Source organism: Buteo buteo, chromosome 23, assembly GCF_964188355.1.
Source record: "Buteo buteo chromosome 23, bButBut1.hap1.1, whole genome shotgun sequence".
NCBI lineage: Eukaryota > Metazoa > Chordata > Aves > Accipitriformes > Accipitridae > Buteo > Buteo buteo.
The window spans coordinates 11,428,269-11,444,111 of record NC_134193.1 but is presented as its reverse complement, the minus strand read 5'-3'; the positions used below and the strand labels follow the sequence as shown (position 1 = coordinate 11,444,111).

At 50.8% G+C, this 15,843-nt stretch overlaps 1 protein-coding gene across 22 annotated transcripts in view; it reads left to right on the top strand.

Annotated features, from left to right (window-relative positions):
• The window catches only part of EXD3 (exonuclease 3'-5' domain containing 3), a 296,945-nt gene that overhangs the window by 208,307 nt on the left and 72,795 nt on the right, over positions 1-15,843 (top strand). Inside the window, exon 21 of one of the 22 annotated variants that reach the window (XR_012654086.1) lies at positions 12,016-12,216. The exons of 19 other annotated variants lie outside the window; for them this stretch is intronic. Coding sequence is in view for 2 of the 3 variants with exons in the window: in XM_075054969.1 (XP_074911070.1) it covers positions 1,260-1,292 (33 nt within the window). In the remaining variant the exon portion in view is untranslated. Of the gene's footprint in view, positions 1-1,259; positions 1,523-12,015; positions 13,730-15,843 lie in introns of those variants that run through there. 2 more of the 22 variants (XM_075054970.1, XM_075054969.1) reach the window with 2 other exon arrangements.

Genomic DNA, 15,843 nt, shown 5'->3' with positions numbered 1-15,843 from the left:
TAATCACTATGGTTGGAGCTACAGCAATAGCACAGCGTGTTTCAGCTCAGGTTAAGGACTGGCAGAAATGCAAGACATCAACCCCAGAGCAGACCTGGTGTCAAGCTGCTCTGGATTCATCTCCGTCTGGACTTCGGGGGATGGTTTTGTGAGGACATTTCACTTGCCGGGCCTGTTTGTGCAGCACTGGCTGGGTGAGTCAGCCTCGTATCGACCTTCACAGGGAGCTGCAGGTTTCCTTCTGGCCTCAGCGGAGCCTCCAGGACTCTGCCTCCGCCCCGATGGAGCGTTTGCTCCCCGTGGGCTGCCTGATGTCCATCCTGGCACCATGTCAGGAATGTGTGTGTGCTGGGCAGGCCCGGCAGGGTGGGGGAATTGCCACCGAAAGAAAGGGAAAAGCTGCCTCCTTGTTTTTCCTGCTTCAGACCCTCTCCCATTTCAATCGCTGGGAAAGGCAGGGTTTGGCCCAGCTCAAGGTTACGTCCTTCTGCTGTCTGGCCCTGGGCCAGTAAGCGTGAGAGCGAGCTAGACACAATAACAAGTATGTCAAACACAGGATCACTTCCCTGCAGACCCAGGCAAGTGTGCAAGCAGCGCTGAGAAGGGATTAGCAGAACAGGGCTAACGGTTGGTCTAAAGCATGTCAAAGCTATTAAATAGCTTTTTTTTTGCCAGGTATTCTTCCAAAAAAGGGAGCCTCCTACCTCTGCACGACCAAGCTTTGGTGTGCAGAAGTTCTGCCCTGTCAGCAATTCTGCTGCTCGCTGGAATGGGGTGAAATTGGGTGATTTTGCAGAGCCTGGGCGCAGCCTGCTTTAAGCAAAGGAGACAAAAGGGGTGGCTGGGCCTTCTGCTCAGCCCTTGATTTAGGCAACCAAACACTGGTGATGGCCCATTCTCCTGCTCCCATCCTCAAGCCCAGGCAGGATTTGTCTTTTGGATGTGTTGGCTTAATGCAATGGTTGGTCCTTGGTAAAAGCAAAATCAGGTCAACTGCTACCCCAGCAAGTCAGTATAGCAATAGGGTCATGTATTATTGAAGGTCAGTTTAAAATAGCCTTTGTCTTGCTTAAAATGCAGGGAAGATGAAGTGGATCTTAACATGTGCAGACATGGCCAGAATGATTTATTTGTGGCTTCTTGTCACTCACTGCTCAGCCTGCTGCCAGTCTGCCAGGGAGAATGGCTTTGCTAGGGAGTCAGATATTTGTAGATTTTCTTTTCCTTTCTCCCATAATGGAAATGTTGGCGTTTCTCAGTGCAGATGGAGTTTGGTTTGGGAATGGAGCTGAGGAAGAGCAGAGGTCCTCTCCCCTCCCTCTGCCCTCTGACCACCGCCGCACTGGAACCAGCCAGCCTGCTCCTGGGTGGCTCACGGCAGCCCTCACCAAGAAGAGGAAAAGGAGACGGGACAAGTGTGGTTTAAGGGAGACTGCTAACTGGAGTATTTGGGATAATTAAGGAAAGATGGTGGGCTAGGTGGTGAGAAGGGATTGCTCAGAGATTTCCTTCCACGCTCTGTTAGACTGTCACTTCAGTGTTGACCTCACTCGAGCTGTCGGGTTAGTTCTTACCTGGCTCCTGTAGCAGCCGCCTGCCTCAGCCAGAACAGGAGGGTAACAGCTGTGCACTGTCCTCCTCTTGCTAAAGGAGAAGTGTCAGCCATCAGCTGTGGCATCAGGGCTCATACCCAGCAGCACTGACTCTGCGTGGTGGGACTGGCCCCGCAGCAGTCCCCTGCGAGCCTTGCGGACCCAACACAATGGTCACACGCTTTGAGCTTTGCTTTTTGCAAATGTGCAAAAAGGTGGAGGGAGAAGAAAGCAGTGGGTGCTCAGATAGCCTAGACCCATACCCATCTGCCAGCTGGCCAGCAGGGCCAGGAGACTGCAAATGTGTGGAAAATAAAAACATCTTCTGCAGAGAAGCGCTGTGCTTTTCTGACAGTTCAATGCATTTTTGCCTTTCATTGCTACTTGCTTTCCTGCCTCACCTCCCCTGCTAAGTGGAGACTGGGAGCCCATGGCTGGTGGTGCCCTCAGCACATGGCAGAGACACACTGTGCCACAGAGAGCACGTGGGCCTGGGAGAGCGATGGCTTCACAGCTGGGAAATGGGGGACACAACACATCCAGGTTGACAGGAGAAGCTGTGCCAGAGCCAGGCCTGGTCTTCTGAGCCCTGCCTTAGTGTCTAAGCCTTACAGTGGTGCTGAGGGTTATGCCTTTGGGGGAAGGTCCTGGCAGGTTTTGAGTGGGCACCCGCAGCCATGCCCGGCATTCCACCGTGCCCGGACAGCCCGAGGAGGCAGCACGTGCCCTTGCTTTCAGCATAGGAGAGGCTGAGCCAGGGCCCATCAATCCATGGTCAGTGTCTGGTAAGCTGCTACGACCCGCAGGGCAATCCCATCTCATTTGCTCATTGAAAGCTCTTTCAGACCGGTGGGTCAATCAAAAGACCCTGGTGAAGTCAGTCTGTCTGCACCACAGGCCAAACCCTCTGGAGCCACGGCTCCTGCAGGCGTAGTGCCCCATCTCATGCGTTTCCCACCATCACGCCGCTGTGAAGGAGCTGCTCCAGCTGGTGCGTGGGGTTTGAACCCGGGGCCACAGCCAGGAGCACTTGGCACATCCGTCCTACCTGCCTGCGAGTAACTCTGTGCCACTTGGATGTGATTCAAGCTGCAGCAGCACCGTCGTGTTGCGGAGCAGCCCCAGCTATGACAACTTAGATTCCAGTAGTAGAAACCTGGGGATGCATGGGGTCGGCTTGCCTGCCAGTAACTCTGGCCTGCGGTTACCTTGGTGGGACCCAGGTAGAGCAGGGTTAATGCCAGCGAAGTGTCCCTGTGCAATGGCCTTTTTATCTGATGCGATCCAGCGCATTTCCTGGTGGAGTGGTTTGCATCCGGTCCTTAAGGCTGCTTGGCAGCAGAGCAGAGAGGAAGGCTGGAAGTAAACACAGGCACTCTTGGATCAGTAGCTGGGAAAAGCAGCGAGAAGCTGCATGGGATTGCCATCTCCAAAACCTCCTTGTTTCCTTGCCTCACAGACAAATGGCTTCCTGCCAGGGACAGCACACACTGCGAGGCACCCAGGCAGCACTGTCCCAGCCCACTCCCCCGGCACTGCACGGCACGGCACAGCACAGCACGGCTGCCAGCCCTGGCTGCAGCAGGCGCTCTGCGTCTCAGGGGGATTTCCAGCCACTCACATGGATCAGGGACTTAAAGTGGTTTTGAGCTTTGTGAGTTTTGTGTGCCTGACACCATGAAAGCCCACAGAAAATCCTGGGCTGTATGAACTTAAAGTATTGATCTGTTTTGGATCAAGAGTACTGAGCTGCACTGGAGCAGCAACAGCCACATCCATTGTGCCAGGGACAGGGAGATCTGCTATGTCGAATACCTGCCATCGAGTCCTCTCTTAGCACTCAGGCTATTTCACCTTGGGTGTACAGTTGGTCCCGGCAGGGGGGGTGATGGGGATTTTGGTTGCTAAAGCCCTAATTTCTGAGCTTTCACCTTTCTCCTTTGAACCAGATACTGGCTTGAGCATGTCCTGGGGTTTCCTCAAATGAACAAAAGAAACGTGTCTCTAGATCCCTGCCTCTCTGGGGTTGGGTAGGAAGACATCATCGTTTTGAGCGACTCAGAGCTGAGTCATGAAAGAGGACTTGACTCTCCCACAGCTAACCAGGCAATGAGAGCAAGACCCTGTCCCTAGAGCTCATGTTGAACAGCAGCACTGAGCTGGAGGTGAGCAGCTGAGGTGGAGATGTCAGTGTTTGGTTTGAGTAGATGATGGCACAGTCATGCTACTGTGGACTCACCAGCGGTCACCTCACCTCTTCAAGCTTTTCCTCTTTTCTAATTCCCAACAAAAAGCAGTGCTTTTCATGGCCTCTCCTTGGATTTGGACAAATGTAAATATACAAACTCCAAGGTTGACAGGAGATCAGACATTTTCTTCCAGATATGAGACAGCTACAGAAATGTACAATATAGAGTAAGGAACAGGAGGTTGCTTGAGTCCACTCTGCTAAGTGTGTCTGCCAGGAGGGTTTCCCAAATAATGAAACCATTCACCTGTTTCTGCTGTTCTTTATCCTGTACAGTTAAAAAAGGGGGAAAGAGAAGAATAAAGATAGAAGGTTTGAGGCTCTTCTTAACATCTCTGTTTTAGATGATGTATCTAGTGTTTGGTTACAGAAATAAATAATCCATCACGTGGAGCCACAGCTGAGGCTTGGGGTCTGAACATCTCTGCACCTCACTCCGGTCTGTGCAGAAAAGCAGAAAAGCAGCCACTCGGGCTAATTCAACAGAAATACCCTTAGTTTCTCATGGAGGCGTGAAATAAAAAGGAGCATATTTCCTCAGCCTGAGCTTCCCACTGTAAGGTCAGTAATCACAAAATACACCAGACTGGAGGGTACTGGGAGCCCAGTCACAGCATCTTCCATGTCACAGGCTTGTTCTGAAGCCTCTCTGTACCTGTGAATGGAAATCGATACTGACTTCAGGGGTTTGCAATGTAGTCGCTGCCAGCCATGCGAAAGGCAGCCTTTATCCTGGCGGTAAGTTTGCCTTAGATTCCCACTGGGGCCTCATTTGAATTTAATGTCTCAGTGCAGAAGGGCAGTTGGCTGATTTCATGTTCCCACTGTCTCAGCTCTTCTCAGCACTTTATATCCATGGACTTTCCTGGATTTTCCCTGGAAGGAGAGTCTGACCTGCTGCTTTCCTTTTTCTGACATGCCATTTCTGTTTCAACCAACCGCTAGATGTATGAACAACCAGTTCACATTTTTGTGTGAATGTGCTGGCAGCCTGGAGATGAAGGGGCTGTGCTCACCTCAACTATTGCAGGGTACTGCAGGTACCGTGGGCCATGCCGATGGACACTGACACTGGCCATCAGTGTCACACAGAGACTGGCACTTGAGCCGTCAAGACTATTTGAAAATCCATGTCCCATACAGATGATGTGCTGGCTGCTGAGTTGAGCACTCTCTCTCCAGTTACCACTCAAAGGGATGGGCTCATTTTTGCTGTCCTGCAGAAGGCCACATCAAGCTGAGCTCCTTGCTCACCCTCACAGGATGTAAGATTTGGGCTTTGCTGTTGGTGTGTGCAACATCTGTAGGAAGGGGGTTGATTCCTCATCACGTGAAGTTCTTGAGCCAAGATAGGATGCGTCTTGCTCCATCACAGCTTGCTGACTGGATGCTGGTACCTCTTGCCGTGATTTGATCTGTGCTGAGCAGGATCCATTCAGCTTGTTATTGATCCCCAGTTCTTCAGTCAGCCTGAGGGGGTGTCCAAGAAGCCTTTGCTCAAACACACAAACCAAAAGCCATTAGTAGAAAAGCTTTTTGTCCTTAAATATCAAGGCTTCTATGTTTATTTAGAAAGACTGAAAGGCTCTGCTTCTCCAACAGATCTACAGCCCTATGCTACTGAGAGTTTCCCTTCAGTTTAGCATCATGGCAGGAGTGTTTGGAGGAACCAGTCTGACCCCAGACATGCCCATGTGTCTCCTAGATGAGAGGCAGCTGCAGGACGCCGGGGCTGAGAGAGCAGCATCCCTTTCAGACTGAAACAGCATGCTCAGCATCCTTGCATTTCAGAGGAAAATTCAGGCCTTTCCCTGTGTTTCTGCTCCAGCTGTACCCTCTGGTTTCCCAGCAGTCTGCCCAAACCCAAGCCCGAGCCTTGCTCGGGTCTGTCTCTGACTTCCTACCACTCCCACTTCTTCCTCTGAGGCCCATGTAGTCCCAACTGAGTGGATGTTCACAGGAGATCTTGCCAGGCTCATGGATCAAAATAAAATATTTGGAGACTTAGGTTTTTCATGAGCATGTTCCCTGAATCTGTTCACAAGAGGAGCCAAGTCCCTGTGCCGAACAGCCTCCTCCTTGTTGCAACATGCACACGCTTGCCTTCGTATTTGCATGTCTGAATCCTTACTGACACCTCGGTGAGGCACAGCACTGCACATCTGCCTGGGAACTGGAAAGGGGACGGTGGAGCCTAGACTTTATGGGAGCAATGTGAGAGCATGTATGGCATTTTTGGGTGAAGGCAGGACGTTGCACTTCCTTTGATGGGAAAATGAGTGTCAAAGCCTCTCTCAGCCCATGCGCTTGGGTTCCTGCCTTGCTGTGGATTCCTGTCTCTGTACATCGGTGCTGGAAGAGCCTCCTGGCTGGAAAATAGTTCTTGACAGGAGCAGTGAAGAGAGCTGGATGCCTCCCGTGGCAGCGCCAAGGGAATCTGCAGCACTTAAAGCCTCTCTCACTCCTTTCACAGTTCATGCCCCTGTTGATGGGAGCTGGGGCTGGGGGAGGTCCAAGACAACACAGCTGTGGATGAGCAGCATTAGCCAGTGCCCAGTCAGTTAGTTGTTTTGCCAAGTGTTTGCAACAGGGATTGAACTTTCCTTCTCGGCTGAGTGCTGTGAACCAGCTTGGGGTGCAGTAACTTCTGGTGTGGCTCTAGCAGCAGCCCTTGGAGGGTCTCGAGCTGCTTTCTTGCCACTAGTTAATGAGCTCTCTCCATGCCCTTGAAAAGCAACCAGTTTCCTATAGCTACTGGTAGAGCTAGGGAAACTGAGGCATGTGGGGGTAAAGTGATGGCTCTGTGCCCTGTAAGGTGCCAGGGGTACTCTTACGTGTCTCTTGGCTGCCCTTAGCTGTTAGACCCAAGTTACTTAGTCAGTGTGTGACCTTTACTGCTTTGTATAAACATCACTGTGACTATAATGTGTCATCAGGCTCCGGTTATTCCCTGAACTTGTGTCTGACTTCTGAGGAATCTGATTATGTTTTTCTACCCAACATGGACATGGCCCAAAGGCCCTGGGACTTTGTGAATGGAGGGATTTTGCTGCCTACAAGATGCAGTGTGAGGTTCCAGGTCAATCTGTGAAGCTGAACCAGAAGGAAATGTCAGTAGGGAGCAGCCTCTCTGCAAACACCCCAGGTCCCTCCGCTGCTTTGGGGGTTTTGCTTGGATTTCTTCATCCAAGAGCCCTTCCTGGAATCCCTCAGCATCTTGCAGAGGAGGAGGATGTTGCTTTGACTCCTGGTCCCATGAAGCACAGAGGGTGCATGGTCATCCGCATCCTGCTGGTGTTTAATTCTTCTGCTGCTGAGTGCAGAAAAGTTCTGCGTTAAACTTAATCCAGTATTGCAAGAGCTGGAGTCTGTCTGAGAAATATTTGGAGTTTCTTCCTCTGTTAAGGTAGTGAAAGGAAATGTATGGAGAGGAAGGGATCTCCCTTGAGCACACACACAGGGGAGGGCAGACAGCTATTAAAATGGCTGTTAAATTCTCTTGCTGGAGAATATCCCTCCAATGCAGTTTGCCCATTGCAGGATCACAGCTGTAGTGCAGACATGCAGAACAGACTTGCTGCAGAGACCCTTGTGCTGTGAGCGGCCAGTGATTAATGGACACTGGACTTGTTGGTCTGGATGAGCCCTTCCAGCCTGATTCCTGCCAGTCCAGCCAGCACCACTATGCCTATAAAGCACTGCAATGGCTCAGAGAAGCTGCAGACACAGGCAGGTTGCTGTAGCATGGCAAGAGCCACTCTCCATCATTTATCAGCAATCCTGGTCAACAGGGGAGGTCCCAGATGACTGGAGACCTTGCCAATGGCAACTGGAGGCTTGCCAATGTGATGCCCATTTACAAGAAGAGTCGGAGGGAGGATCCGGGGAACTACAGGCCTGTCAGCTTGACCTCAGTACCGGGGAAGATCATGGAACAGTTCGTCTTGAGAGCGCTCACATGGCATGTGCAGGACAACCAGGGGATCAGGGCCAGTCAGCATGGGTTCATGAAAGGCAGGTCCTGCTTGACCAACCTGATCTCCTTCTATGACCAGGTGACCCGCCTAGTGGATGAGGGAAAGGCTGTGGATGTTGTCTACCTCGACTTCAGCAAGGCCTTTGACACTGTCTCTCATGGCATACTCCTTGAGAAGCTGGTGTCTCATGGCTTGGACAAGTGTACTCTTCACGGGGTGAAAAACTGGCTGGATGGACGAGCCCAGAGGGTTGTGGTGAATGGGGTGAAATCCAGTTGGTGGAGGGTCACAAGTGGTGTTCCCCAGGGCTCGGTGTTGGGCCCCGTTCTGTTTAATATCTTTATCCATGATCTGGACGAGGGGATCAAGTGTACCCTCAGCAAGTTTGCAGATGACACCAAGTTGGGAGGGAGGGTTGATCTGCTCGAGGGTAAGAAGGCTCTACAGAGGGATCTGGACAGGCTGGATTGATGGGCTGAGGCCAACTGTATGAGGTTCAACAAGATCAGGTGCTGGGTCCTGCACTTTGGTCACAACAGCTGCATGCAACACTACAGTCTTGGAAAGTGGCTGGAAAGCTGCCCGGCAGAGAAAGCCCTGGGGGTGCTGGTTGACATCCAGCTGAAGATGAGCCAGCAGTGTGCCCAGGTGGCCAAGAAGGCAAACGGCATCCTGGCCTGTATCAGAAGTAGCGTGGCCAGCAGGAGCAGAGAAGTGATTGTTCCCCTGTACTCAGCACTGGTGAGGTCGCACCTTGAGTCCTGTGTTCAGTTTTGGGCCCCTCACTGCAAGAAAGACATTGAGGTGCTGGAGCGTGTCCAGAGAAGGGCAACCAAGTTGATGAGGGGCCTGGAGCACAAGTCTTATGAGGAGCAGCTGAGGGAGCTGGGGCTGTTTAGTCTGGAGAAGAGGAGGCTGAGGGGAGACCTTATGGCTCTCTACAACTACCTGAAGGGGGGTTGTAGTGAGGTGGGTGCTGGTCTCTTCTGTCAGGTGGCTGGAGATAGGATGAGAGGAAGTGGCCTCAAGTTGTGGCAGGGGAGGTTTGGGTTGGATATTAGGAAAAATTGCTTTACTGAAAGGGTTGTCAGACATTGGAACAGGCTGCCCAGGGAAGTGGTTGAGTCACCATCCCTGGAGGTATTCAAAAAGCACGTAGACAAGGTACTCCAGAACATGGTTTAGTGGGCATGGATGATGGTTGGACTCGATGATCTTGAAGGTCTTTTCCAACCTAAATGATTCTATGATTCTATAAGAGGCCGATGTGAGGCTGGCAGGCTGAGAGGGGAGCAAGCAAGACAGTTGTCCAACCCAGGGCTGGCAGGAGCCAGCACAGCACTGAGCACACCATGGGCAGCCCTGGTTGAACAGGAGGAGATGGTCAGAGTGGTCTTTCCTCATGCTACAAGGGCTAGCATTGCCCCAGCATCTCAGGTGCCCATGGGATGTGTGTCCCATGATGGGGACGAGCCCTTAGGAAGTGAGATGGCTCCAGCACTGCATCTCACTGCCCTGCTCTTGGCCGCAGTGGGGGCTTGGAAACTCTCCTGCAGCCTGACACCCCCTTCCCCCAGTGGCTGTAGCTCCCAGGGGGCCGTCAGGAGCCTCACATCGAGCTGTCCCTCAGTCCTGCCATGAGCAGAGAGGCTGTCACATGTGGGGTTGGGGTGGAGAACCAGCTTTCTGGCTTCGCTGACTTGGTAAATAGAAGGAAGTAGGAGAGACTCGAAATCTCTGATTATCTTCCAAGGGGACTCCCATCCCCTCCAAGGCATGTCTCAAATTCCCAGCCAAGGCTGGAGCCACTCCAAGAGCTGCAATGCTTCTTGTCCTCCTTTGAAGCACTTTTCCTTTCCTCCTCTCCGGTAAAAAACCTTCTCAGGTAGTGAGGCCCCGAGCCCTGGTGCACAAACAGCCTGTGGCCGGAGCATGCAGCTGACTAACAGGCTCCCATTTCTCTTCCTGCCGGAGGGGAGAGCTGTTCCAGAAAAGGTGCTCCAGAGGAGTGACTTTATGCAGAACTACAGGTTTGGAGTCCTGCTCCTGGGGGGTTTGCTCTCTGCTCCGGCAACCGCGGGTATCCGCAAGCTGGGTGTGTGGGCAGGACCCTCTGGCAGTGCTGCTGCTGCACAGCAAGCCTTTGTTGGTGACCGGGGCACTCTTCCTCCAGCAAGACGTGCTAGTGCAGAGCTATTTCCCAAGGCAAGTTCCTAGGGTTTCCCTCCTCCCACCTACCTCTTTCCTCCAATTTTGTGGATATTTGTGGGTACGCACTAAAGGCACTCTGTGCTGTACAGCTCAGCAGAGCCTCAGCCTGCTTTGGAGAGTGGCTGAAAGGAAAGATCTAAAAATAATAATAATCATTATCGAGTTCTGTTTGATTCCAAGAATCTGCCCCAGCCCCTGGAGCTGCACCAGGCTGGCTGGGGCAGACACGAGCACCTGCCCAAGTTACTCCTCTGACAGCCAAGTATGGGCTCGGCACTGCAGAAGGCATGGAGGGCTTTAGCTAATGGGCACATTTTGAGCATCATCGCTCCCTCTGGCAGGACGTCTCTGCCCACTTGCCAGGTCCAAGGTAGCATTAAGCTCTCCTGTGAAGGCTCCTGCTCCCCTGGCCCAACACAAACAGGATGGCCCATGGCCTCGCAGCCAGGAAGACTGTGAGTCACCAGCAGCTCCCTCCTGCTGACAGCAAGCCCTGTCCATTTCCCATGGCAGTGAGGCAGGGTCTTGAGGATCTGAAAGGACAAGGAATGGGCTATGAGGCTGGTGGGTGGGAGGAAGAGGTGCTGCTGAGGGAGATCAGGGAGTCCACAGGCAACAGAGAAAAGGCCAGTACTAAAAAGCAATTTTTGTAAAGCAAGTGTGAAAGTAAGGCAGAGTCCAATCTTGTCACGGTTATTAAAGGAAATAGCAAAAGATAGGTTGCACAACTCTTGGAAACTGTGCAGCCATATAAAGGAAAAGGGAAGTGGGGCTGCTATGCACTGAGGATGGGACAGAGATGAAAGATAATCTACGTATAGTCCTGAAAGAAACAAAATGAAAACTTTGCCCAGGTTTTTGGTAGCAATGGGGATGCTGGTCAAGGGGAGAGAGGCAGGATGATGGGTGGCGGTGTATGGGGATGGGAGATGCCACAACCAACATGGAAGCAGCAGTCAATGATCTTCAAGCATGCAAACAGGTAGGACCAGCTAGCATCTCCTCCAGAAATGAGAAAGGGCTGGCACAAAGCTGAAGTCACAGAAGAAGGGTTTGTAATAAATCTGTCAAACCACAGGGGTTGGATGGTTTGGCTGGAGAACAGCAAATAGACGTCTATTTATTGGGGCAGGGAGAATGTGTTCTTGGCACGTAGGAGTCTATTAGTGTGAATCTATTAGTATGCAAAGCTTTAGAATAAACATTAAAATAGAGAATAATTAAGAACATGGAAAATGGATAAGACGAGATACAGATTTTCTGAAAGTAAGTGATGCCAGAGTAGATAAAAAAAACTGATCTTCTCAACAAAGCAGACAGGATATATCTAATTTGTCTGGTCTTCAGTAAAGGAGAAATATTAAATCAATTGGAAGAGGAAGGTGCTGGGCTGTGAAGACTGTGCTAGATGGGTTTCTCAAAAATTGGCCTTGGAAATGATGCTATTTCACATTTTTAATGGCCTTGGCACAAAACACAGAAATTGCTAATGAAATTTGGTAATTACCCGTAATTGGGAATCATCATCAAAACAAAGGAGTTGGGGGAAATTACGCACAAAGAACTGGATGCCCTTCAGAATAGGAAAACAAGGAGTGAGATGAAATGACAGAGTCAAGGAGTCAGGCACAGAGGGGTGTGCAGCTTGGATTTCTGCTCTGGTGTGGAGCGGATGATCACCTGGAGCCAGACAGACTCCAACAATGCAAAAGGCACCTGTGCACAAGTCAGCCCTTGAGCCACTGGAAAAGGGCAGAGGAGGAAGGGGAGGAGAAGCAGCACTGCCCTTTTCTGTGTGATGCATAGTTGAGTTTGGAGCCTGTTGTGGTATGATGTAGAAACCAAATGTGTGGTGCAGGGGTCCCGCTTTTGGTTGTGGGATGTTGTGATGGAGCTGTCTGTGTTCCCTGATGTCCTGAGAGTGTTTCTGCTTGAAACCTGAGGATCATTCACTTTTCCATGCCCTGCTTTCCTTTCTGTCTCACAGGATGTGATTCATTGGATGACCTGACTAACATGTCACTGCTGTTGAAGGAGAAGGTCCCGCTCCACCTACCTCTCCTTGGTGCGCTCTCCTGAGCTCAAGCGGCCGCTGAGTCTCCTGTGACCAGCCAGGAAGCCAGTTCAGTGCACTGCAACAGCAGAAAACAGGCCCAAAAAAAGGAGGTGGTATTTCCATGCTTGCAAGGTGAATGGCTCCTCTGTGATCTGAGGTTGTGCCAGGACCAGTCCAAGGGTGTGAGCAGGCACTGAGAGGGGGTCAGGGAAGGGGGGTTCCTGAGAAGTCCCCTCTTGGCAGCAAGGAGCTTTGAAGATGGCTCCGCTGTGCCGTGAAACTGTGCCCTGAGCATCAGTGCCCACTGAGTGTCCAAGGCAGGTTTCCTGGGCTAGAAGGGTCTTTGCTCTGACTTTACCCTGGTTGGGTAACCCCTGTGTGATGATAGTGTCCAGTTCTGATCCCCAACAGATGGAAGTCAGATGGGAGCTGCAGGGAAATCTGTAGGCAGATCAGGGAAATGAAGATGCTGCCTTACAAGAGGACACCTAAAAAAGCCTTGTGTGGTCATCTAAGGAGAGGGGCTGGCTGCGGGGGGCTCTCCCTGCTAGTGCTGGCTGCGAGGGTTGACATGGACGTAGGATGGCAGAGAGATGTGGAGCTAAGACAACAGTACACAGGAATGAAGGTGCAAAGTGCCATGAATGAAGCCAGGCTGGAAATGAGAAGGAGGCTCCAAATCCCCAAGAAAGCAGGTTTCCACACCTTGTCCCACTGTGAAAAAACACTAACGCAATTTCTGCGGGGACTAGAGGACATGGCACTGCAGGAGCAAAGCCCAGCCTCAGGAACACAGCAAGTCCCTTCCCATCCTGCATTCAGGACTCCTTGTGTGTGTGTCTGTTCTCCTGTAATCAAGGTCTGACTGTGCAGACGACAGGTTTGCAGGTTTTCTTTTGCCTTTGCCAGTTAAAGAAGGGACATATGCTTCTACTCCCATGTTTGCACCCCTTGATGTGCCCTTGCTTGTGCTCCTTACATGCATGTGAGCACTGGGGTTTTGTTGCCTGTGTCCTGCTATACAATTATATCTCCTAGCTACGCTGCACTGCAGATAGTGAGTAATACTCCAGCCTTAAAAAAAAAATCCCTCCTGGCTGTTATTTCTGCAATTTGCCAAATCTGTTTGCACTGTTGCTGTTTGCACCATTTGCTACTTGTACCGTTTGCCAGAGTCCCTACCAAATATTGGCACTGGCAGAGTGTGACAGAAAAAAATGACAGTTTGAACACGTCCCTTTCTTTTTTCTAATGATCCCATGATACGGTATTTTGTGTTGCAACACAAAGGATCACCTGAGGCGGTAGAATGGTGAGAAAATAAGCCTATTAAAATGTTCGAGCTTACTTAACTCTCCGACAACATTAGAGGATAACTAGTAAGTTTTTAGCCAAGTCTGTGAGTCATCTTGTCCTTCACAATTGTCACAGCTCAGCTCATCTGTTCAGTGTAATTGCCGGGGGAGAACCACTTGCAGCAGAGCAGGAGCCGTTGTGCTCAAAACAGCAAAGGACCTGCAGTCAGGTTCCTGGTCAGCATTAGCAAGTCACTGAAGCCCAGCACCTGAAATTAAATAAAACCTAAACCCTTTGAATAGCTGAGATAAGAACCCATCAGGAAATGAGGCTGATGATTCTTCCATCTATGTGAAGCTTTAAAAAAAATTTTTATTATTATTTTATGTAAATCAAATGAGCTATCAGCACTATTTGGATCATCTCCTATCTCAGGTACTGGCATAAAGCCTCCAGCCTTCCCTTGTAAAATGCTGGGAAAGTGGCCCATTCATCACCAGCCACTGTCAAGTGTTTTTTCAATCTGCTCCTGATTAAGCAGCGTGGTATCAAGGGGATAATTGGTCGTTGGAATAGATCCCAGAAGAAAATCATTGAGTTCTTTCTTATCAGGTCCTTTCTTGCAAGGCGAGATACCCACAAGACTTATCTCCCTCTTCAGTGCTGGCCTCTAATTACTATCTAAGCAGCTCATTAGAAAACCTTCATTAAAGTGTAATATTTGAAGCTGAAAATAAATGAGGGCTGATGCTGCGGTAAAGCGCTGCCCTCCCACGCGCAGGCTGGGGCACCCATTGCTGCCCTGTAGGGTGTTGGAGCAGGAGCTCACGCTCATCTGCCCCACAGCCACACCGGCACGAACGTTTGGCAGAGAAGCGGGGCCGTGGCGCTCTATGGCATACACCAAACCCGAGTATGTCACTTGTCCTGGTGCCAACCTGCCTGTTCTGGTTGCATCACGGTGTGGCTCCAGCCCATGCTGGAAGTCTACCAGGAGCTGAGCTCCATGCTCAGCCCATTTCCATGCCTAGCACAAGATTTCAGCAGCTGGGAGGCATTGCAAAGTTACGATTACAGCCTAGAGAAAATTGGAGACCATAGCAATAGCATTTTAAAGAAAAAAAAATTTTACATACATGGGAAATGTTTTTATATTAATTTATTTGCTGGTGAAATGTTCACGAGTGTGGGCCTGAAGTCTTCTCTGTGTCTCCAGAGCACGGTCAGCATTAGCACAGATTTCCCTCCGAAACGTGCTGCAGTCCTGGCCAGGTTGGGTCTTATTTCTCTGGCTGTAAAATGTCTTAGGGAAGGAATGAACACGCAGGCTCCGTACTTCCCTGTGTCCTGGCTCCCTGACAGTTTCAGCCCCAGAGGAGTCACTTTTTGGCATTAATCTTTCACTGGGTTTTGCAGCAGGAAAACCACAAATGTTTAATAAAAATCATTGCAAAAAGCATGCCAGGCAGTGCCTGGCGAAGTGTGCGTGTGTGCCCTTTGGGCTGGTGTGCGTGCTTTGCAGAAGTGGGCCCTGTAAATATTTTCTTGACATTTAGGAAGTTTAGAGAAGTGTTTATTATTTCCCTGCCAGCTTGACAACCCCAGTGTGAAGAAGGGAGGAGATGTGCGTGGCTCCCTTCCCTACCCCCGGCAGGACTGCCGGCTGTTCCTTACAGCAAAGTGCCACTATAGGGCTTGTGGAGGGCTTCGAGCTGGTTTGATTTAGGACAGCAAGAAGCTACAGCTGGTGTGGGCTCGGGGTGCTCCTCCCTCCCTTCTGCTATTGCAATTTGTGGTGACAAGATAACACTACCTGTAATTTGTTCAGCCCCTGTGTTAGCTGCAGAGTTGCTCATGGAGCTGCAGGCACAGGCGTCCTGCCCCAGGGAGCAAGCGTGGCCCAGGGGGCACCCTCGGGCACACCTGGACAGCTGGGCTGACCTCCAGTCAGGCGTCTAAAAGTGGAAAAAACATGTCCTGTCTGGGGGTGGATTCAAAGCCCAAAGCAGAGCCAAGGGTGTTAGCAGTTACAGGCACCTTGAGCTTTACAAGCTCATGAGTCCTTGTGTGTTAGAAGAATCCCTCTGCACTCAGAAACACACTTGAGTTTTGCTTCCACTTTGTGAATCATGTGGAGTTACTGAAAACTCTGAAATATGTAACTCTTCCAAACACAGCAATGTGACTGCTGAACCTCCCATCACCTCAACACCCCATGATGTACATACAGTCTGCAGGCAGCCGCAGCCAGGTCAATGCGGAGAGGCTGTGGAGCTGTCTGAATCAGGTGGTTCAAGAAGCAGCCAGCTGCAAAGACGTACCTGCAGCCATCCCAAAAGTCTTGTTTGGGAAGTGCGGGATGATTTGTGTGGGGCCAGCGTGTTACTCTGCCCTGTGGCACGTGTTGGTATCTTTGCAGTAAAGAGCAATGGAGTTGCACAAGTTGTAGGAATATGTCTGCTG